General features: G+C 43.6%; 1 protein-coding gene across 1 annotated transcript in view; it reads right to left on the bottom strand.

Annotated features, from left to right (window-relative positions):
- The window catches only part of efnb3b (ephrin-B3b), an 81336-nt gene that overhangs the window by 13655 nt on the left and 41874 nt on the right, over nucleotides 1–25807 (bottom strand). Inside the window, exon 2 of the mRNA XM_039822858.1 lies at nucleotides 23780–24069. Coding sequence (XP_039678792.1) covers nucleotides 23780–24069 — 290 coding nt within the window. The remainder of the gene's footprint in view (nucleotides 1–23779; nucleotides 24070–25807) is intronic.

Raw genomic sequence — 25807 nt, 5'->3', positions numbered from 1 at the left:
GTGTGTGTGTGTGTGTGTGTGTGTGTGTGTGTGTGTGTGCGTGTGGGTGGGATTTACAGTTGCTTTCCTGTTTAAATTTGTAGTCCTCACTCTCCAGAGGCTCTATGTGCTCCATGTGTGTCATCTTGATGATGAAGAGCATATAACCTGATCCTCTCTCTCTCTCTCTCTCTCTCTCTCTCTCTCTCTCTCTCTCTCTCTCTCTCTCTCGGCAAAGCTTAAGGATTCATTCTCCCCCCCCAAAAAAAGAAACCTGGATTTCGGCATCGAAATTTCCTGTAACTAAAATGTCTTCATAAATCTCCTATGGTGCTTTTATAACCTGGCTATGACGCATTAACGAAGCTATCACAAGCCATTACCTCGCGGCGGCGGCGGCGGCGAGGAGGGGAAAAGGCATTAAGTTGTGTACTGAAACAGAACAGGCCTTATTTTAGCTCCCCCTCGAAAAAAACACACCGGCCGAGTATTATTTTCACATTCCACCTCCAAATACACAGCACACTACATTACTTCCAACATGGCATGAGGTTTTCCAAACTTTTCTTTCTGCAAAGCGTGCAGGTTTCTTGTTCTATTGTTGCAGACAAAGGCCCACTGTTGACTGTGTTGTGGCAGCACTTGATCCACAAATGGGAGCGGCTACAAACAAGGACAGCACAAAAAAAAGACGTCTGCATGTTTGGCGCCTCTGTTGCGCGATGTCATGATGGCATGTACAGTGCCTTGCGAAAGTATTCGGCCCCCTTGAACGTTTCGACCTTTTGCCACATTTCAGGCCTCAAACATAAAGATATAAAACTGTAATTTTTTGTGAAGAATCAACAACAAGTGGGTCCCAATTATGAAGTGGAACGAAATTCATTGGCTATTTCAAACTTTTTTAACAAATAAAAAACTGAAAAAGTGGGCGTGCAAAATTATTCAGCCCCTTTACTTTCAGTGCAGCAAACTCTCCCAGAAATTCAGTGAGGATCTCTGAATGATCCAATGTTGACCTAAATGACTAATGATGATAAATAGAATCCAGCTGTGTGTAATCAAGTCTCCGTATAAATGCACCTGCTCTGTGATAGTCTCAGAGGTCCGTGTAAAGCGCAGAGAGCATCATGAAGAACAAGGAACACACCAGGCAGGTCCGAGATACTGTTGTGGAGAAGTTTAAAGCCGGATTTGGATACAAAAAGATTTCCCAAGCTTTAAACATCCCAAGGAGCACTGTGCAAGCGATAATATTGAAATGGAAGGAGTATCAGACCACTACAAATCTATGAAGACCCGCCTCCCTCTAAACTTTCAGCTCATACAATGAGAAGACTGATCAGAGATGCAGCCAAGAGGCCCATGATCACTCTGGATGAACTGCAGAGATCTACAGCTGAGGCGGGAGACTCTGTCCATAGGACAACAATCAGTCGTATACTGCACAAATCTGGCCTTTATGGAAGAGTGGCAAGAAGAAAGCCATTTCTTAAAGATATCCATAAAAAGTGTCGTTCAAAGTTTGCCAAAAGCCACCTGGGAGACACACCAAACATGTGGAAGAAGGTGCTGTGGTCAGATGAAACCAAAGTCGAACTTTTTGGCAACAATGCAAAACGTTATGTTTGGCGTAAAAGCAACACAGCTCATCACCCTGAACACACCATCCCCACTGTCAAACATGGTGGTGGCAGCATCATGGTTTGGGCCTGCTTTTCTTCAGCAGGGACAGGGAAGATGGTTAAAATTGATGGGAAGATGGATGGAGCCAAATACAGGACCATTCTGGAAGAAAACCTGATGGAGTCTGCAAAAGACCTGAGACTGGGACGGAGATTTGTCTTCCAACAAGACAATGATCCAAAACATAAAGCAAAATCTACAATGGAATGGTTCACAAATAAACATATCCAGGTGTTAGAATGACCAAGTCAAAGTCCAGACCTGAATCCAATCGAGAATCTGTGGAAAGAACTGAAAACTGCTGTTCACAAACGCTCTCCATCCAACCTCACTGAGCTCGAGCTGTTTTGCAAGGAGGAATGGGCAAAAATGTCAGTCTGTCGATGTGCAAAACTGATAGAGACATACCCCAAGCGACTTACAGCTGTAATCACAACAAAAGGTGGCGCTACAAAGTATTAACTTAAGGGGGCTGAATAATTTTGCACGCCCAATATTTCAGTTTTTTATTTGTTTAAAAGGTTTGAAATATCCAATAAATTTCGTTCCACTTCATGATTGTGTCCCACTTGTTGTTGATTCTTCACAAAAAATTACAGTTTTATATCTTTATGTTTGAGGCCTGAAATGTGGCAAAAGGTCAAAAAGTTCAAGGGGGCCGAATACTTTCGCAAGGCACTGTATGTGTGCGTTTGTCACACGAGGTAATGCGAGAACGGGAGGAGATTTGTGCTGATAAAAATCGTTGAAACATTGGCTTGTTCAATAAAAACAGCATCCACTTCTTTCCTCTTATACCAATATATGCTGCAGTGTGTTGTGCTTTGAGTGGAAAGAGCACAAACTTAAGGATACTTTGGACTATGGTTACCGTTTGAAAAACTGGACTTTTTAATCACACAAGAAAACATTTAATCTGACCCATACAATACTGAGAGATTCAGATAAATCTAATTATTTTACCACCAAAAGTGACAAATCAAATTAAAGCCACACTTCTCATTTCTTCTGGCAACCAAACTGGCTGATTCCTGATGGGAACTCTTCATTTGTAGTCTGTAATAATGTGATTTAAGTATGACATTTATACTTGTATACTATAACCTTGAATAAAAATAAACTTAATAATGTGATGTGTGCAATTTTTAGCCTTGTTTCTTGCCCAAGTTTGTGTGAGAGAGAAGCAGAGGCGATGGGACCTGGACATGTCAACATTGGGAGCCAAGTCATGGTCACAGGTTGAAGTCACATGATGTGTCACACGCGGACCAAAACACACACACACACACACACACACACACACACACACACACACACACACACACACACACACACACACACACACACACACACACACGCACACACACACACACACACACACACACACACACACACACACACACACACACACACACACACACACAGAAAGAATCTCACGCAAGCCCCCAATTTCACACATGCCTCCACAGTGGACACCATTACCTCAAAACCCTGGACCTGCCATAGCGGAGCTAGCACACTCACAATCCACAGGGGAAAATGATCTCAGTGTCTTTGCTTGCGTGCAGTTCATCTCTCCTCTGTGCCCGATGACATTTTAATTCTCAGCAGTTATTCGCTTTCCATCCATCCTGTTCTATTACAATCATCCCCCCCCGCCGCCTTTCTATTCACCCTCTCTCTCTCTCTCTCTCTCTCTCTCTCTCTACTCTACCCCTCCCTCCCTCTGTCTCTCCTTCCCATGCCCGTGTGCTTGGAGGGTGGGCGACTCAGAATCACATTGTATTAACCTCCAGCACCAAAACACACACACACACACACACACACACACACACACACACACACACACACACACACACACACACACACACACACACACACACACACACACACACACACACAACAAACTGGGCCACAGCACAGCAGCCCCCCCCCCCTCCTACCGCTCAGAGTTACGAAAAAGGAGGACTAAGAGTGTTGGAAGTCATCAGTAGGCATAAAAACACAGAGGCAGATTTCTTCCCATTCATTCTCACGTTAATTAAAAGACGAGAAACAAATCGTGGACGAGCAAACATAAAAAGTCTGACTGCCTGATTCCGAAAATAATCCTCGGCGGATAAATGTGATCGCCAGAGCATAGACATACATAATGGACCAAAAGAAAGGCCGGCACAAAGCGAGGGAGAAAAAAAAAAAAGCAAAAGTAAAAGAGGGAGCCATTAAAAAGAGGCCTAGTGACTGGCTGGATGAGCCTTGTGTAACGACAGTAAAGTGCTAGCCATGTAGGACAGTCAAGACCAATGTTCCTTACAACTGGGTCAATGTTTCCTTCCTGGGGCAGCGAGGGCATTCTGTGTGTCGGTCTGTGTGTTTGTGTGTGTTCGGGGGCTTGCATGAGATTCTTTCCGAGTGTGTGTGTGTGTGTGTGTGTGTGTGTGTGTATGTGGTGAGTATCTATGTGTTAACTTTCACAAACCTGCCAGTAACTGCTATCCCTGCAATCCCTGTCAAGTGCACCTCGGAGTGGACCACCATGCATATTGAATGAATACTTCAATGACTACTTATCAATACTTAATGAATAGTTATCGGTGCATCCCTGAGTGACTTCTACAGCACTGCTTTTTTTTCTTCTTCTTCTAAAGGCTTTTAAAAAGGCATGCAGAGCCTTTTTAGATGCGGCTCGGTGCAACGTAACGCAGCCCAACACTGGCGGGGCAGAAAAGAGAAGGCTGAGCGGCCCTGAGAGTTCACGGTCGCGTTTGAATGTCTGAATCTGAGATTTTCCAGTGCCGGCTGAGGTGATCTGCTGAAATCGCACAGAATGAGAAGTAACACTTGAAGCTATCGCGAGGAATCTGGCTGCCTGCAGACCCTCATGTGTGCATGTGTCCTTGTCTGGTGGCATGTGTCCGTCTTAGGGTTTGTGTGTGCTTGTGGGTAGCCGTTCTGCATTATATCAGCCACTAGATTGGAGGCCTGGAGAAATGGGTCAGATCCAGCCTCGTCGTTCCCTCTCGCTGTCTCTCCTGCTCTTTTCTCATGTTTTTTTTTCTTCTTTTTCCCAGCCTCTTTTATTCCCAAGTCGCTCCCAGAATAAAAACGAAACACCTCCGGTTGTCCACTCCTCCCGCGGCTGCCTGGATCTGGGTTAAACCAGTGAAGTCCATCACTCACTTCCCTCGTTCCCCTCCTACTCCTCTTTCTTTTTCCAATTACGGTGAAACACTTGCGGTCTCCTGACATTAAGATTGAAGAACAGTCTTATGATTAACAATGATGATGTTGATGAATGTATATTTGCCATGTCACAGTGAATTTCCACCATACTTGGTGTCTTCGTTCTCCCTAGCTCAGGGCCTGGCTCGTGGTGACTGGAGCTAAGTGTTTCGTCAGGGTGGACCCACACACACACACACACACACACACACACACACACACACACACACACACACACACACACACACACACACACACACACACACACACACACACACACACCTGTTGCAAAACAGGGGGAGGGGGTGAGACACGACACAGGAAACAGGATATCATGACTAATAGTACTAAAGAGATTTCTCCCTCCCTTTCTTACATTAAATGCTCCCATCATTCATCCTGTTGTCTTGTTTTTGGGCCAGTAAGTTGCCCTCAAAACCTTCCCCTCCACTCTCCCATGAATGCACACACACACACACACACACACACACACACACACACACACACACACACACACACACACACACACACACACACACACACACACACACACCTGTGTGAGTGCTCAATCACTAAACAAAAGCCCTCAGTCTCACATTAGCCTGATTTACTGTCTCAATTTAAGCATGAATTCTGTGCAGCGAAGAGGAAAACAGGCGACAACTTCACCTAACTCCTGTCACTTTGTCATACTTTCATCACAGGGGAGGAGGGGAGAAAATAAAAGCAGCAGTCTGTTGCAGCAATCACTCTCACCTCCAGTAGCTTTCCCTCCTCTCAAACATTTCCCTCTGCCTCTCCTTTCAATTACTGCCTTTATGTTTCCAGCCTTCCTGCTGTCCCCCTCTTTGTAGTGGCTTCCTCTCAGGCAGAACCTAACTGTGACATTGTCTGTCATTGCAGGATTACAGCATTGGCACCTTGCCACGAACATGCCGAAGACGCGGAAGAGGCGACCCTTCGCCGCATGCGTTCCGCTCTGCCACGGGGTTCAAACCCTTCAACGAGAAAAACAACTCAGGAAACACTGTATGTATCGTAAGAGAAAACTTCCCTCTGGGACACTGAGCTGTCAGATTCCCTTAAAATAAGTGACTTTGAGTCAACTTTGTAGCTGATGGTGACTTTTAGACAATGGAGATACTGCTGAAGAATTGGCATGATTCTGTTTAAGGAGCGATGAGAATACAGTTTGACCCTCATGGTTATTTTTGGAGTCATTTATTGGCTGATATTTTGTATCTATCTATTCCTTTTCAAATCAAAACAAATCTCTTGAAATGTTATGCCTTACAAAACACTTTGAACGGCATTATGTCCATTCAACACTTGGTCATCTCCATTTATAATAACATCAATCACACACAAAATATAAAGAAAAAGCACCATTATGTTGAAACATCACAGGCCAATAATTGTGAGATTATATAAAACCTCTCTGAAGGACAGGCGGTCGAATAACGCCGGGCCTATTTCTTGCTTTTTGGGTTTGATATCTGGGTTATGCTTCTTTTTGGTGAAATTGAAATTGGGAAACAGGGAGGGGAGAGAAGTTGCTCGACTGAAGGACAAACGTCTGGTGAAACAAGAAGCTAGGAACGATGCAAAAAAGAAAAGAAAAAAGAGGGAAGTGGGTCAACGGTCTGAAGGGAGGAACGTGACAGCGATCTGTGACATGTAGCAGGAGAGAAAGAAAGCGAAAGCAAGTGGGAAGATGGCGGCGGGGAGAGGGGAGGGGTTTCTAAATTAAGAAGAAGGGAAGCAGAAGGGTGTGAAGGAGGAGGAGGAGGAGGAGGAGGAGGAGGAGGACGACGAGTGAGGGTGAAAATGTGAGAGAAAGATGGGAAAAGACAGAGTCCATGGGAGGCAGGAGCTGTTGGAGAAAATGCCCTTGAGATGACTGTCACTCCTTTCTGGGTGATATTAACGGCAAATGTCAAAGATCCCAGAACTTACTGGAGGTTAGGTCTCCTAAAAACACACACACACACACACACACACACACACACACACACACACACACACACACACACACACACACACACACACACACACACACACACACACACACACACACACACACACACACACACACACACACACACACACACACACACACACACACACACACACCCCCCTTCAGACAATGACTTTTTGAAAGGAGGCAGTGAAGGAGTGGGCCTGCAGAGGAGCTGTACATCTTAAAGACTGTAATTACACATAACTGTCAGTCTAATTAAGGCTTTTAATGAACTCCATGAGAGCTCAGAAAGGACAAAAACCTCCAGCCGCTGGAACGTGTGCGTGATTGTTTGCGTGTGTGTGTGATAAATGATGCGCTCGAGGAAGAACGTGTGCATAAACGGCATCACAATCAAACATTTTAATGAGCCTGAGTGCAGCTTTGAGGTCCACCGTCTAATAAACATGCATACCTGGGTCTCTCATCCTCTATTGCAACACACACACACACACACACACACACACACACACACACACACACACACACACACACACACAAATGTATTCCTGTCGCACTCTCAATGGTGATAAAGTGTTAAAGCCCTGCCCACTGCTACGCGTGAATGGACCTATAGGAAAGACCTTTGAAACAATTGGATTTGCCATTAAGGAAAACCTTACTTAAGTCTGTATCTAATCTGCATTATACATCATTAAGCCTGGCTACTAAAACTCTTGGCTGCACTCTGCTGTTGGCTGGCCAGGTATAGGAAAATAGATTGCACTCAAAGACTGGAAAAATGTTAGGTCTTAATCTAGTGGCAGATACACAATCAACCCTTGTTTGATTTTGGGTGGGCGAGCTAAATCGTGTATACTGATGGCAAAGGGCACAGTCTCTGTTGTGTAGCTTGTAAAGAATCAATTCCCCCAAATTACCAATACAACAAAAACATAATTTGTGTTACTTACTTCTGTTGGTATAAAGAAGATCTTTGCAAAGCTCAACACACGTTAACACTACTATTATCATTCTATAACTCTCACTTTACAATTACCAGTTCTTTTGATGGCAGGGGCCACGGCCACCACCATTCATTTAAGGGCCCAAACTCACATATCAAGAAACACTGGAGACATGGAAAACAGTCGCTCTTCTCTTTCTCCCTTAACTTTCCTTCTTTCATTGCATGCCCTTCTTTAACCAGTGGCTATGTCATAGATTGTAGACACTGTGTACACACACACACACACACACACACACACACACACACACACACACACACACACACACACACACACACACACACACACACACACACACACACACACACACACACACACACACAGAAGCACTTTAAACCTGGCTCAGTTTTAGTGTTTAAATGCAGCAGCCAAGACACAATCCTGACGAGCACGGAGGTCCTTCTAATGGATCAACACAGATTCAATTCAATGGGCCAGTGTGTGTGTGTGTGTACTTGCCTAAATGTCCTTGAACCATGACTGTAATAATTGAATACAGAGTTGTGCATTTGTGTGTGTGCTGCTTTTTTGTAATGTATGGTTTAGCCTATGAGCATATATGTTGTAAGACAGAAATGTTTGACTAATCTTTACCAGTACAGCCCCCTGTCCTCTGCCCCCCTTCCCCTATTATTCTTGTTTTCTAAAGAGGAAAGCATGAGAAACACACACACATACACACGCGCGCACATACACACGCGCGCACATACACACACACACACACACACACACACACACACACACACACACACACACACACACACACACACACACACACACACACAGGAGCCAGCCAGCCGAAATAATACATCTCGACATCTGTGCCTGCGTACTGCTCCAGGGAGAGATAGGAGAGGGAAGGTGGAAATAAGAAGGGTGAGATATGAAGGGTAAGATGATGGGCAGCAGAAAGAATAGGGCAATTATATACTGTTTGTGTGTGTGTGTATGTATACTGAATGTGTGTGTCAGTGTACATTTCTATACGTGTGCAACAGTGAGAGAAAGAGAGTGATGACAGTTGTGTTTGTTTAGCTCCTCTGTGATTAAAGCAGCCTGCTAGAAGCTATGTGCTTAGTATGGCAGTCTGTTTTTTATCATCTGTGTGTGTGTGTGTGTGTGTGTGTGTGTGTGTGTGTGTGCGCTCGCACACATGCATGCTCATGCTTGTCTCTGCTTTTCAGAAATGTAGGTGTATTTGCACTCTGCATATGCCTTTAGTTTTGAAGGGTGTTTCTGTGCGTGGCTTAAATCCTATTTGCACGTCATGAGCGCATCTTGGGGGTTGATGCATGTGAGCGCATGTGTTCCTGTCTGTCTGCGCCTCCTCCCCAAAATGTGCATTTTAACATCTAATCTCCTGGTCTTGCTTAAGTGAAATCATCCACGGCTGTCTTGTGCATGCGGGACTAGAAAAACTTGTGTGTGTGGATGTGTGTGTGTGAGTGTGCTCATTAGGACAAGGTTTCTCTCATGGTTTGTTTGCATTCTTGTCTGTTTGGTGCAGACTTTATTTCATCTGACAGCTGAAACATATCTGTCTGTCTCTTTCTGTCACCTCAGCTTTCAAGTTCAACGAGCTTTATTAACCTGATAAGATCATTCTAACACCGCCAAAGTAAAGAACACAACACAGAGTCTGTCAAGGTAGATAAAAGACAAGTGTGTAACAGAAACCTGTGTTGCAACTATAACTGTAAATTGTACTTAAGTTCTGCACAACATTCCTACAATATTCTCTGGGTATGTGCTTGTTTAAAAACTCTGAACCAACTTGACAATAAGCAACACAATCAATTCAAGGAGGGACTGACCATTAAAAGATAAGGTTACAGGTTTGATCCATGTGTCCAATCAAAGTGTGAGTCTCCATAAAGGACAAAAAAGCATCTGCTAAATGCATGAATGACAATATGATGCTTCTCTAATGCAGTCCCGGCAATATGGGCGGGTTTTAGAGTCTGATGACTGATGAGCTTGTCACCAATCCCACCTTTTGTTTCATACAAAAATTTTATCCATAGGCTACCATAATAAAAACAAAATATCGTTTTGAATATACATAAATCATGAATCAAAATAAAAGGGCGTTTGTTCTTAATTTTATTAAAATAATTGTAAATGGATTTGATTGGTTTGTCAAAACTGATGCGGTTAAAACGGAAATTGTGCTGCATGTCTGGCAGCTATCGGGAATTTGGTTGAGAATAGGTAGCTTAATGTAAACTAAAGATCCGAAGGGAATTAGGCCATGGATATATACGGCGTTTCATTAATGTTAATCAACGACCACCAAGGTTGGTGGAAGAAAGTGACAAAGACGTCGAAAGTACAGGGTGTAACGTTAGTTCTGAAGAACAAGAGGTTGTCACTGCCGAAGCTAGCATTAGCCACCACATCGGTGCTGCTAGCCGACACTGTAACATTCTTAAAGATCGTCGTCTCAGCATGCTTCATCGACGAAAGGCCAATTTAAATTAAGTTCAATTCAGGGAGGAGTGGAAGGACAGCCTTCTGAGAAGATTTCACTCTGCCTGCCGTTTCTACTAACGGGGAGCTTGTATTTTCTGCTGGCTCCCTGTAGCCCCATGTTAGATCCGAGGCTGAGAGACAGTAAAACAGCCTCAAAATCACCCAAAATGTAATAAAAATGTAACGTTAATACTCGTGATTAAGATGCTTAATGATTGCCAAGGCCTACTTTATTCTCCCTGTTTTTAGTTTGTATCGCAATACTGTCCATGATTTAAGCTAATGCAATTATCCCTCTTTTTATAAGCTGTATAGGCCTATGCCTGTGGTGGTTGTGCGCAATAGTTGTCCATGCTTTATCAATACGAAATGTGTTATGTTAATACCATTAGATGTGTACGAATTCAAACTTCACTTGGGAGGTAACGGAGCTTAATGTTATACCAGTGGTATAACATTATACCAACGCTCCTCTTTTTATTTTCTGTATAAGCCGGTTCTGTGCAGTGGTAGGCTAGTTGTCCATGACTTTCAATACCAAATCAAATCTGTTATATGTGTAGACCTGTATGAATTCATTTAATGCTTTGTTGGAAGATAATTAAGATGTTACATGATGAGATTTATTTAATTCGTGCCCTCCCCAAAAAACAATGGCATGCCCATTTGTGAATTTGTGTCTGGCACCGGGTCTGCTCTAATGTGCTTTAATTTTGATGAAAAATACTCACTGTCTTGCCCAAGGGCACTTGATGTTTTTATCTATTTCTACATAATCTCATTCAGATTCTGTTTTGTTTGTCAAAAATATTAAAAAGCACTTGACCAGAGCATGTTATTTAGTATTTTAGGGTGTTTAAACCTAATATTCTCTTCCACCATGTTTTGATGGTTCAACATAAACATAATGTGCTGATCTGGAAAACCTATAGCAAAACTTTCATGTTCTAATTTCATCTTTTTTACTCTTTTGCATGTGAAATTTGCAATAGGATAGCAATAGGAATGCATGCATCTCTTCACTGCTCGATTTTTCATGCTGTCATCGAGTTACAGCGGGGAACCGAAAGAGGACAGAGAAGAACTAAATGAGTGTGCCGTGCAGAGAGAAAGAGAGAGCTGGAGACAGAGTGACAGACATGCAGAATGACAAAAAATAGAGACGAAGACAGAGATGCAGAGGAGAGAAAGAGAGTTTGCCACCTGAGTGAAACTTTTAACAGGGTCAAGTATGAGGTTCTACAGCTAAGGCGAATTCATAATTTAAACGTGCCATTCACTCTCTCTCACACACACACACACACACACACACACACACACACACACACACACACACACACACACACACACACACACACACACACACACACACACACACACACACACACACACAGCTCCCGTAGGATCACAAGCCCACTACTCTTACCTCCAAGGACTGCTAGCAGTTCTTTTAAAGGCCTAGTTCAAAATAAAAAATAAAGCTGCCAAAACATGGCAGATGGGAGACATTTTCCCCTCACAAACTGACTGTCAAAATCTCACATAACAAGAACTGATTTGGTGCTGCAAGGATTGATATAAGTGTGATGTACTCTCGACAGTCGGGGAGCAAAAAGAGTGCACTTCAACGTCAATGTCTTCAATGAGGGGTACTTAACCAAAAATATCAGTTCCACAGAAGTACTCTGTGATAGAAAAAAGGTAGCACAAATCCCAGCAAACAGGCAGAATCATGTTAGCATCTCATATAACGCACCAGCCCTAAATAAACTGTGACTAATTTGTCACTCGGTGTCATATTTGTGGGCTGAGCAACCTTTTTCTTCCCGAGTGCTGCCGCCAAAACTTCTTCGATTACTTTATCAGTAATCCGTTTAAAGCAGCATGCTCCAAGTGCTGTAAATCTGTCCCTCTGCTCTAATCTTCCATTCATCATACATTTCCTAATCACACTCCAAAAATAACAAACCTGAAATTACCAACTCTCCTCTTTCTGTACGAGAGCTGAGCCAAATGCAAGCTATCAAAGGTTTATGGCGTGCGCACAAATCACTAAAGACTAACAAACTACCCCTTTCACCTTGTTATATTTTAAAATAAAAGAAGAAAAAAAAGGACTTTATTCTTAATTAAAACTTCACATAATTTGAAATGGACCCGCAATAATGTAATAGTGCTTTTTTGGCAAGGTCAGGCTTGTAAAAACAGTTCTTAAATCTTCGAAGGGACAAAAGAGGATAAATAAAGGTTAAACCAATAAAACAGACGGGGCCTTCTCCATTAAACCTTGTCTTTCCTCCCAGCCGGCCGGCTTCCAGAGGCAATGACAGCAGAGCGCTTGCTACAGATGAGGTAAGACGCTATTTGCCACAACAGGGCCCTCTTCTCTCTCGCAGCGCCACCAAGAGAGCAACCGAGCAAGGCTGGAGGTGCCAATGAATTAGTTCACTGTTTTCACTCATTATACCCAACTGACTGCCTCACTTTTTCTGTCTTTATTTACACCCTTTTCTTCATCTCCGACTTCTCTGGCACCACACACACACACAGCCAACAAAGACCCCGCTCATAATGAGGGCATAGCGGTGTCTGAGTGTGTGTTATTCTTTGTGTAGTTAGTGTGTGTGTGTGTGTGTAGGGAGGGGGATTATGGCAGTTCCAAAGCTGTGAATAGGGGCCAGGCTGGGCCTTGGCCCTGGCTGAATTAATTACTCTAATTAGCTTCTTAATTGCATAAATTAAACCAGTGGTTAGCAGGGCTGGAGCCGTGGTTAGGGCCTGGATCTAAAGCTGGAGCCAGGGGTGGGTACAGGCAGACAAAAGGGTAACACACACACACACACACACACACACACACACACACACACACACACACACACACACACGCAGAAGTGGCAAATCAGCTCCACCTTCCACCACCCACTTGATGTAGTCTGAAGTGGAGGAACGAGACCAAGCTCTCCCCTCCCATGATGAGGGTATTCAATTATCCAACCCCCCGCCCTCTTCATCAATATATAATAAGCGTACATAGCAGTGGCAGATGTGTGGTACTAATATGGACGATAAGCCCCCCCCAGAGGGAACAGTAAGGATTAATATAATACCCACAGGGACTACTTGAAGCAGTCTTCATCTGAAACTCTTTACTGTATCACTTACTCAGTGCTGCGCTCCCTGTGACATTCAAGATGCCGAAACCCCGCCACTGATTTGCGACCATCTCGAGCCTCGCCCCGTCTGGCCCCGCACAGACTTACAGGGACCATTACAACATCAGAACCATTAGTTCCACCGCTCCTTCCACTTCCACTTCCTAGCTTTTTTGTCTCATACATTTTGTGCATTCTAAACGATTATCAAAACCACTGGCTCTCGAGAGCGGACAACATGCATCAAATTAATCTTTTTTGGCTTGAGTTGACCCTAGAGTAAAAATGAGCCAGACTGAGAAAGAAAGAAAGAGATCCTCTAGCCAATAAAGGTTGTGTGTGTGTATGTGTGTGTGTGTGTGTGTGCGTATGTGCGTGTGGAGGGGAAGGATTTGGGCTCTGTCAGCGAGAGGCGGGGGAGAAAAATTGCAGAAAATGCCTTGTTGTATTTGTGAAATGCGCCCAAAGTATATCACAACAATGATGATTAGTGGAGAACAAGTAAACAGCCAGTCCGCTAATGAATCTCTCTTCAATAAACAAGAGGCGTACACGTGCACACACGCACACAAGCGTGCGCGTGCACAAGAGCAGAGTAATAATGATGTTCTTTGTGCAGTTTTTGGGGGAAATTAGGGCTGCTTAAACGGTGGTTGAAAGGGATTTGCAGCTGATTGTTTGTCCTTGTGTCTTTGAGCCGTGGGCCCTCTTGCTCCACTGAGTGTCAACACTGTCTTCTTCTACTGTCTCCTCACAGCACATATAAATCCTCTTTCATCAGCCCGTCCACAGACAACCCTTCCTCTGCTTCCCTCTCTTCTTCTGCATGCTCAAATTATTCTAGCTTGTCTGTTTCCCTGTAATTTACCCTCCCTCTCTCTCTCTTACTTTTCCTCCTCCTCTTCATCTCCCATCTTCTTCTACTGAGCAGCTGCCGGGTCCAATCCAACTCTAAGAACGCCATAATCTCCCTCACACATGGCAAAGATCACGCCTGTTACTTAAAAAGCACCAGCACTATGCGTGTGATTGCTTTCTCTTGAGTTCAACATTGTGGAAAATACACTAATTTGTTTTCTTTCTGAAAGTTAGAGGAGAAGAATGGTATCAATGTTGTGTCTGTGAGTCAGGATGCTAGCTGTTTGCCCCCGATTCCAGGCGTTATGCTAAGCTAGGCTAAACACTGCCTTCTCGTCTCACTTTTGAAAAGAAAGCAAGTACAGGTACGTTGTATAAATAAGACAGCTAACATTGCTTTTAATTTTTTTGGACATAGCCAGGCTCACTATGCCCTTACTCCAGCCATTAGTTTATTCCACTCATATTATTTCATATAAAATGTTGAACCACTCCATTCTATTAAATGAAAAGGGGAGGACAGATGGTTTATCGAGAAACGTTTCCACACAGTTTGTCTGCGTGTGTAACACAAACACACACACACACACACACACACACACACACACACACACACACACACACACCCACCCTGTCTGTGTGCAGGGCTTCGCATCTGTCTGTGTGAATGTTGATCAGGGGTCATGTTTGCCTGAACCTGGGCACTAAATCAAGGCTATATTAGCAGGCTAATGCGTTTTACTGATGGCAGAGGTCAGCCGAGAGGTGTGCTTGTTTTCACCCCCCCCCCCCATGCCTGATTGCAGAGTAACACATCCTTCTGCAAAAGGTTCACCAACAGAAGGCGGCAACACAATGATGCCTTTGTCGGTCAAGAAAAAAGTTGTATGTCTATTGTGTGTGTGTGTGTGTGCGTGCGTGCGTGAGAGAAAGACAGACAGTGTAGGAAGGTTAAATGAATCATACAATGTTAACCAGGCCCAATCCAATTAGGGAGGGATTCTTCTTGTCTGACCTTTAGCAGGAGACATATTCACACTCACTCACGCAATCAGCCTACACTCCACCAACACAACTACACACACAAACTCTCACAAACTACACGCTCAGCCTTCCACACAAACATGACACTCACGCAAGCACACACCAACACACACAAATGCACCCTCTGTCCACACACACACAGCCAATCTTACGGACAGTAGCGCGGCTCTGATTGCTGACCTAAATCGGCCAGGCGATCTGTCACTTTCTCTTACTCACACTCAGCACACATCTTTTTTTTTCATCTTTTTCCTCCCCTTTCCCTTATCCCTCTCTCTTCTTTTTTTCTTGTCCAAATATCCCTCGCTCTCTCCCACTGTCACTTTACATCAGCTCACTCCCGTGCCTCTTCTGTGGTTTCAGGGCTGCTATGTATGCACATTATTTTTCTCATACTGTCTGTCTGAATATACCTGTCTGAAAAGCTCAGTTTTAGCGCCTGTCTCTTTATACCTCCCTCCTGAAAAAGCCCAGTCCGTGTCCCCGTATAGCTCCTTTGGTAGAGCGGGCGCCCATATATATAGAGGTTTACTCCTCGACGCAGCAGGTCCGGGTTCGACTCCGACCTGCGGCCCTTTGCTGCATGTCATTCCCCCCTCTCTCTCTCTCTCTCCCCTTTCATTTCTTCAGCTTTCCTGTCAATAAAGGCCTAAAAATGCCCAAAAATAATCTCAAAAAAGAAAGCCCAGTCTGCTCTGATTGGTCAGTGTTTCCAGGTCTTTCACATCTTCCCTCTCAGAGTCTCTGCCCCGTCATTGCAGCCGGAGAATGACTGTAACGGCACTGTAGCGACACTTTCTACCTTTATATAGTATAGTTGTGACATTACAACCTTACGGAAGTCCTGACGGCTCATTTAAAGTTTCTGAATACTGACTGTGGGCATTTCTCTGTGGATGGAGCGTTTTGATACTTTCACAGTATTTATACCTCAACCTGCTTTATAATTCATACAGAAGACATTCAAAATAAGAAACCTGACATTTTTACCATACCTGTGCACGCTGTAAATTTAAAATTTTGATAGTAAACTCCAAAGAGATACCTTTCAGAAGTGAGCGTTCCGTGACTATTTTATTTTGGGTATTTTTGGGCTAGTGCACAAAAAGGTGCCACTTTTTAAAGAGTTTACAAAGCATTACATAACAACATTTAATTAATGAGAGAAAAGTATTTAATACTATACGTTTAAATGATGTATGAATACTTACCAACAAATATTCAAGTGTATCTCTTCAGAAGTAAAGACATGATGTATAGTGCTACACAAGCGTTTAGAATTCAGTGGGATTATTCTGAATAAAAGAACCCCTATCCTCGCTCTAAGCCCCTCACTGTGGTCAGCTCATTTCTACCTCCTTCACCCTTTCTCCTCCCTCCTTCCTGCCTGCTTCCTCTTCTCTCCCCTGTGTCTCTGGTTGCTTTAGAGCCTGGCAGGAGGCGCAAATCTGAGGGCTTAAACTTGATCAAATATTCAGCAGATATAGATTTCTCACAGTCCCTGGATTCTCCACCTCTTCCACCCAGCTGCTTTCCATCTCTCACTCCTTGAATCACCGCTCACCGCAGTCGCAAACAAAGTTGTTTGCCGCTCATGAACACACCAACACACACACATACTCTCGCACAGACAGCCACGCACGTATGCACAAGGGGGAATCATAAACTAACGCAGAGTGGCGAAGAGATGCAGCTCATTTAGGCTGCAGTGCAGTGTTTCTCTCCGCTTCCTCTCCTCCATTGTCTCTTCTCTCTCCTCTATTTCACTCTCTGTTTCACTAATGTTTCCCATCTTTCTCCCTCTCTTCCATCACACTTTCTCGCCCTCTCCCCCTCGTTCTGCTTTCCTTCCCTCCCTTCCCTCCCTCCCTCCCTCTCCCCCATCTGGATTCTGTGTCATTTATTTCAGCTTAACCCTGATAAATAAACCAGTGAGTACCTCTGCATTATTGAACACTTCGACATTGCTGTCTGCAAGCACTGCGCCGGCCCCGTCCTGTCCAACAATTAGACCACACACACACACACACACACACACACACACACACACACACACACACGTAGCCCCACCCTGTCCCAAGTTGCACAACACCAACCCAAACTTAAAGATACAAACATTGTTATAAATATACACATAGATTCAATTCCAATTTTATTTATAGTATAAAATCATAACAAGAGTTATCTCAGGACACTTTACAGATAGAGTAGGTCTAGACCACACTCTATAATTTACAAAGACCCAACAATTCCAGTAATTCCAGTAATACATGAGACAGAAGGGGAAAAGAAATGGATGGATGGACAAGAAAAACAAACAGAGTGACAGAGCAGAGGACAACAATACCAAGAGAGCAAATAAAGAGACTGAGACACCACGGTATGCAAACACACACACACGCACGCACCAACACACCGTTAACTTTCCCTCACAAATTGACCCAAAGTACCACACAGTCCAACATGCACAAACACACAGACTTTTTTGTCTAGGTGTGTGCAGGCCCCAGTCAGCTCTTCTATTATTCATATTAGTGCTGGGTTGTTTATCTCCGCTATTGTGTGACATCAAGCACCAGGCTCTCCGCAAAGCCCAGGGGTCCCTGCTCCCTAAACACACCGCTGGGAGTCATTCATGTACACACACAACCACCAAAAAATACCTTCACGTCCATCCTGCACATGCATACGTGCACATGCAAGCCGCATAGCCACACACAGTTTCATACCTCTACCCGTGCACATACACTCTGCCATCTGTCGGAGTACGTAACAACAACACTGCAGTCCCACGGCGACTGACCCGTTCACTGCAACTAATCTTTGTATGTGTGTCTTTTGGGTGTGTGTGTGTGTATGTGTGTGTGTGTGTGAGTTATTTTCAGCCTTTTTTGTGTATTTACAACCACAAGCCTGCATGTATGCCAATGTGTGTGTGAGTGCATATATTTATGAGAAAGCCTGTGTATGGCGATGTGAGCATGCATATTTTAGTGTGAGCACCAGGGAAGATTAGTGACTTGTGTGTGTGTGAGTGTGGGTGTGACAGAGAGAGAGAGAGAGAGAGAGAGAGAGAGAGGTCACTCACATATGAGGTCATATGTATGTTGACTGTGAGCCTGCAATCATTCACTGCCAGTGTGCACGTTGGTGTGTGTTTAAACATATGTGTGTGTGTGTGTGTGTGTGTGTGTGTGTGTGTGTCTGTGTGTGTGTGTGCGTGTGTCCCATTCCCCTGACAGCAGCAGCGGTGATTGAAAGTGGCCACGTTGTTTCAGTGTCACCCTGCAGATGAGAAGCCGGGTCTGTGTGTCGACTGACATTCACATCCCATTCCCATCAGCCACACACACAACGACAGACCTGTCTCTGTCTGTTGCCATCTTCTTCTATCTATCTATCTATCTATCTATCTATCTATCTATCTATCTATCTATCTATCAATCTTACTTTTTTTCTTCTCTCCTCCCCCCTTTTCTTTCCTTTCATCCCTGCAAATACAGCTTCTAACTGTTTCTTGCTCTTTCCCCCCCATCCTTCCCATCTCTCCTCCTTGTTGTGACTCAGCCTCTCTACCTCTTTCCAGCCTTGACTTCCATCACTCAATCTCCAAAAGGAAAAGACATTGGTTGGACTGCTAGCCAGGCCTTTTACTTGTAATGTCATGTTTTAGCCCATTTTAGGACACGATGGAAGTCAGCATGAGCGCAGCTTTGGACCATAAACTGAACATGATTAAAAAATATATATAAAAAAGTGGGTTCAAACTGAATTTAATAACACTATAATCCATAATAGAAGTTGTCATCATGTTTTATAGGGACTACTTCGTCAGATAAAAACAGTTGAGGTCTGTGGATTATCCAGAGTAACAAGGACATTGTGATTTTTTTAAGTATCCGAAAAAAAAAACTCAGGGAAATCTCAAAACCTGAGAAAATTAAACTAAAACTATCTGCATGGCTTGCTACCACAGGGTTATAAAGGATCTTTTTTGTCATTAAGGTGAACTGACCCTTAAAAAAAATCTGCTGATCCTGGACCAGTTTTAACAACAGCTCTTCTATCCTCCCCATGTTTAGAGATGCTTTCCTCCCACAGTTCTCATTGAGAAAACACGTCATCAAGACCGCACTCTGTAAGTATGTGTGTGTGTGTGTGTGTGTGTGTGTGTGTGTGTGTGTGTGTGTGTGTGTGTGGCGCATGCAAGGAGTGTGTTTCACAAGGCCCGGCGCCTGCTTTCAAAGGATTCATTAAAAGCAGTGAAAGGCTTGATCTGCGGTTTGGGTTGATGTACTGAGCATGTCTCTGTGTGTGTGTGTGTGTGTGTGTGTGTGTGTGTGTGTGTGTGTGTGTGTGTGTGTGTGTGTGTGTGTGGGGCGCGCGTGTGTGTGTGCGCGTGTGTGTGTGATTTTGAATAGTGAAAGGAAGAAGGAGAGAAGACAAACTAAAAGGGTGGAGAGACTGAGGGGGAGACGGACAAAACTGAGGGAGAGAGACAGAGGGAGAGAGAGTGTGTGACAGAGAAATGGGTTTACATAAACTCTGACCTCGTGTTATGAATGAAAACATCAATCAGTGAGTATAACTAATCAATTTCCTCACTCTTTCTCTCCTCGCCACAGGATACAGAAGTAAAGAATTACATTTAATGGGATTCAAGTAATCTGATTACATAACGGGGCATCTGTGATGCATTAGTGACTGCAAAACACAAAAAGGAAACTTTGGCTGTTTTTTCTTTTCCAGATTGCTTGCAAGATTTTCTCAAAACAAAAAGGTTATCTTCTCTACAAGTGATCTATTATACCACTTGTTGATGTTGTCAACACAGATTAAGATATAGGAATGAAATCCTAAAGTGTTTTTAGTATCATTCACCATGCATCACAGTGGCAAACTGATTACCCAGTGGACTTTAAGCAAGTTACTGGTAATCTGTAATGGGTTTAACTTTGAAATTAACCTCCACTGCCCTGTTTCCTCAAGCAGCTCCACCACCAACCCACCTACCCTACATTCACCATGTATTGACTGTGTGTGTGTTGTTTGTGTCGCCTTGGGTGTGTTCTGCAAAGTTACTGGCAATGTGTAAGGAAAACACGCTATGTTATAGGTTAATTAAAACGCAATTTCCCTGAGGCAAACACACATGGGCAAACATATATTTACTGTAATTCAGAGACAAGCCAGTCCACAGTGTGTTCTTTATGCATGGATTCCGCCCTATAAGGGAAGGTGCTAACTGCATACAAGCTACCGCAGATATGTGGCTCTAAATGAGCAGTAGGATTATTAATTATCGCACAGCCTCATTGGGTACACAGAAGCCCTGGTGAGAGACCGAATACAAGTCCTCATTACGAGCACACACTGCCCACTACACACAAGCTATCTGGTGATGTTATCAATAAGTTATCAGCATCAAACGTTCTCCATGATCAGCTACTCCCCTGTCTCCTCACCTGTCAGACTCGCTCCCTCTTCAAATGTGTGACAGCACTTGTACGTGTGTGTGGTGTGTGTGTGTGTGCGTGCGTGTGTGTGTGTGTGTGTGACCTTGCGTTGCAGCTGTCATTGATTGGGCTGGACCTGTCAATCGATCAGTCTGGTCTGTGTGTGGAGATAAAGGCGTTTCTATCTCTCGACACTCCAGTTGCCGTGTGGGAGTACAGAAGAGACAAGAGGTGTGCAAAATAGAAAAGAGACTTTGGGAAGCATTTGGCTCTTTGCTTGCATATTTCCGTGCCTGTGAAAGGGTTTTATGACTGTTATTTTCTTTACTGCAATGTAATAAAATTCAAGTTTAAGAGAGATATTGAAGAAAAAAAACAAAAAAAACTTGTTTACTAAGTTCTGCAGTGTGCGCTGGCTTTGTGCTCGATGAGCTGTCAGCTGTGTTACTTTGAATATCTTGCTTAAAGCAGAACAAAGCAACCGGTTCTGTGTTGATAGCGCATAACCGGTATGTTGCGGATTAACGGTCAAAAGATTTAATGCAACAGATTTCAACAGAGGACCCCACGACAATACTAACAATCTCTGGATGACACAGTATAACGTATTTCTAAATTATGGATGTCTACTGGCAATTTCTGCACTTCTAGGCAACCACTCGTGTATTTATCTCTCTAGAATTTTGAGTTGTTCAAACTCAAATATTTAAAACTTCAATGTAAGAAGAGACGTGGACAGTGCAACACTGCTGCAAGTCGATAAAAGTGAGAAGTTTTGTGAAGTTTTATCCACAGAGTGCAAAGTGGACTTTTAAAGATACAGTATTTAATGGTAGACCAATGTCATTAAATGTACTGTAGAGAAAGATGCATGCTATGGTTACACCACACAGCACTTGAAGCAAGTATTCACCCATTAGGACAATTTCACAACAAGACATACAAAGTCCCAATCTCTGTGCACATTAATGGATTTTAAATGAAGAGATAGTTTCAGTGTGTAAGTTTTATGGGTCCTGTGTTTCTTGCAGCCATATTTGATGTGGCTGGTCAACATCTGTCAGTCATTGAATCAGCTTTCGGCAGGTATCAGGTTGCATTTTCCTCCCTACTTATCATGCCAAAATTCCTGTATCATTGGTTCCTTGGGTGAACAAGCAGCACACTGACACACACACCAACACACACACACACGCACACGCACACACACTATCTCTCCTCCGTGTATCTAATCTAAGAGAAATACTTGTAAGTTGATAATGATACAGGAGAAATATGCCCAGTGCCTTACCTCTTTTCATAAACACACCGAGTATGAGGACTGATAGCGGGAAAAAAAACCTGAGCGCACCTGAAACCGACAAACAAATATAGAACACAATGAGGCATGAGGGACTTCACAGACTTCGAGAGATCTTATATTCTCTTTGTCTCTTTCCGTCTCTCCATCTCGGTCTGTCTCTCCATCTTTGTCCCAGCTTCCTGCTCCTCCTGGCTCTACTCGCTCCGTCGTTTTTAGAGTTGTTCTTTTTATTCTTTTTTTTTTTTTCTACCCGCAGATGAAAAGAAGTGGAAAGAGCATTTGCACACCTGAGTGAATAGAGCTTGCAGGTGCGTGGGAGGAGAGCTATGGGAATCAAACAGGGTTTTTTTTTTTTTTTTTTTTTTTTTTTTTTTTTTTTTTTTTTTTTTTTTTCTCTCTCTTTATCTAACCTGCTCACTCTCACACTCCTGGGGTGTTTTTACAGTGTTTGTTTTGGAAACTTGTGGGTGTGCGAAAGTGTGTGTGTATACAAGCACATGAGTGTGTGTGTGTGTGCGTTTGCCTGCATCGCTCCAACTGTGAGTGCTGAATTGCTCTTGGCTCTTGGTCTGTATTTAAAAACATCCCACAGGTATCGGTTGAGGCGACCTTTGCTTGCAGATTGTTCCGTCCGATACAAACTTGGCCTGGCTTGCCTTGATGACCTCATCAGGTCTTCATACAGTGTAATTCCAAACAAACCTTCTGAATAAACCAAAACAAACCGTGCTTTGCTATTTGCTGTCACCGCAAGCCTGGCAGTAACAATAAACAGACTGAAGGCCAGCACAGCAGCCCGACAGGACAAAGGCAATGACATCACACACGCGCACATGCACACACGTGCACACGTGCACACACACACACACACACACACACACACACACACACACACACACACACACACACACACACACACACTCTCTTAGAAACAACACTAGCACAAATTTATCCATACTTCACTAAAGACAGAATCCCACACAAGTGGCAAAGAAGGACAAATCCAGGGACACACTGCAAAAAATGAAGAGAATAAAAAGTATTTTTTTCTTTTGATAAAATAAAGTTTGTTTTTATATCACCAAGGTGAACCTAGTCAAATGAATTGAAGTTAGTCATAGCCTACAGTTACAGTGAGGTTTGATTTCTAAAAAACAATACCCTGAAATATCCTAAAAACAACAGGTCACAACATCTGGTCATTTTTTGCAGTGTAAGTCCTATACTGTATCCACCCATGGACTGGATCACACACACACACACACACACACACACACACACACACACACACACACACACACACACACACACACACACACACACACACACACACACACACACAATTCTCAAACCTAATTACCCTAAACACACCCACCCAATCATCACCGTCATCACTGGAATAAACAAACACATTCAGGCACAATCAGAAATCAGCCATGCAATCATAACAACCTCCCCCCTCGCGAAATAAACACACGGCCATAAACACACACAACCACACAACCACACAACAACACACACACACACACACACACACACACACACACACACACACACACACACACACACACACACACACACCATCCCCTAATCTCCAGTGTTCTTCTTCCTGGACTCACCGATGATGTAGTAGTCGTGCATGCTCTTGAACTCGTGGCCCCAGAGGTTGGGCGAGAACTCCTGGAACTTGATGGTGAAGCGGCGTTCGCGGGTGGGCTCGTCGCAGGTCAGCACGATGTTGGGGGGGCCGCTCACCTCGCAGCGGTCCGCCTGTTCCCGCAGCGACACCAGGTAGAGCTTGTAATACTCGTACTCTGGCGTGGACCTGGCGGTGTCCAGCGGAGGGCAGATGAGGTCCAGCCGGTCCCCGATCTGAGGGTACAGAACGTAGCCCTTATCGTCCCTGAACCTGGAGGAAGAGAGAAGAAAATAGAAAGAAAGAAAGGAGACAAAGAATGATTAATTAAAGTATTTTGCTTGCTGCAATATACACCAGTTCAGAGCCAGCTGTCCTTGCTGCTGAATGAGCAACAGATGGGTCCTTTACCTCTCTTAATTCTCCTACTTCTTTCTTATTTGCTCTCCTTCACTGGGAACAGGTGCTTTTACAGAGGAACCTGCTGTGCATTCAAGTGCACAAATCTTTTTTTTTTTTTAAACGCCCAATTTCAGGCAAGTTGACCCCATAAGGTGGTGGAGAACAAATAACCACCAATCCAAAACCAAAGAGAATTCAGATATTAGAAAAGCATTCATTTATGCTTCTGTCCTACCTACCACAACTACTCGACAGAAATAACCTTTAGTTAAGCACGTGTAGTCTCAAAATGTATAAGATTTTGGTCACACAGAAATATCTCTGAAATAGTTGGCATGTATGCAAAAGCACATTTCAGGCACTCACAAGTGGAGGAACGGTATTAATATAGCCATTCACATAAAAGCCTGGAGTTTACTTGAGATTACCCAGCAGTTTTCCTTGGATTAGGGTGGCACCTAAATCATGGTTGCAGCTGTCGCAGTGGTCCTGCTCCGCGCCCTGCTATGCCCTGCTATGCCCTGCTACGCTCTGCAGTGCCCTGCTACACCCTGCAGTGCCTGCTACGCTCTGCAGTGCCCTGTAACACCCTGCAGTGCCCTGCTACACCATGAACTACTACAACTACTATTTCTAGTCATAGTTCTATTATCTTTATTGTGACCATTATTGCCACTGTTCATCACACTCCCAACCGACACCGTCAGACACCGCCTACCAAGAGCCTGGGAGGGAGTTTTTCCTCGCCAAATGCTTGCTCTTGGGGGAATTACTGGAATTGTTGGGTCTTTGTAAATTATAGAGTGTAGTCATGTGTCTTGAGATAACTCATGTTATGATTTGATAATATAAATAAAATTGAACTGAATTACACAGAATTCAAAACACAACTTTGACAAAAAAGACTTGCAATATGTGCATGGGACTTGCAATATATGCATGGGAAATGAAAGTGAATTATCGTAAACAACAAAACAGCAACACAAACTTTTTTACTTTTTTCTTTCTGGCAGAACTCATTTTCTTTTTTTTGGGAGAGAGAACTGAAGCATGTCCACAGAGGAAGAAACAGGCAGACATTTATCACCGCAGATCAGCAGAACAAAGCTGCCAATACCAAACCTCAGGTATGTACAGTTAATTAGTTTGCTAATTAGCTGTTTTGATGTCTGTCATCCACGTACCTGATATGAATGATGTGCAGTCAGTTTGTTTATAGCCTAACTGACGATTTGACACCTGTTATCTGCGTGAAACCTGCAGCCTGAAGCGATGCTAATGCAACAGTTTGAATAAATTCAACAAAAAGACTGGTTTATTATTAACATCATTAGAATTTAACCGTGACTTTCAGTGAACAGCTTCGATGTAACATGGTCTTAATGTTGTTAAATGGCTTTCCTACGGTAAACACTGCAGCAGGTTTTGAGGAAATATTTCACATGAGAATTGAAATGAATTCGGCATATCAGCAAAAACCCAAATTGGTCCCAACCCAGTGAGAAGCCGACATGAAAAGTTTTATTTTTTTATTTTTTTTTTTTTTTTTGCAGTCTGGAGGGCTGGTGGGCTCACTGTGGCTGCACAGCTTTCAGAGGTCTTTCCAGAG

Source organism: Perca fluviatilis, chromosome 14 (genome assembly GCF_010015445.1).
Source record: "Perca fluviatilis chromosome 14, GENO_Pfluv_1.0, whole genome shotgun sequence".
Taxonomy (NCBI): Eukaryota; Metazoa; Chordata; class Actinopteri; order Perciformes; family Percidae; genus Perca; species Perca fluviatilis.
This window is presented reverse-complemented; position numbering and strand designations above follow the sequence as displayed.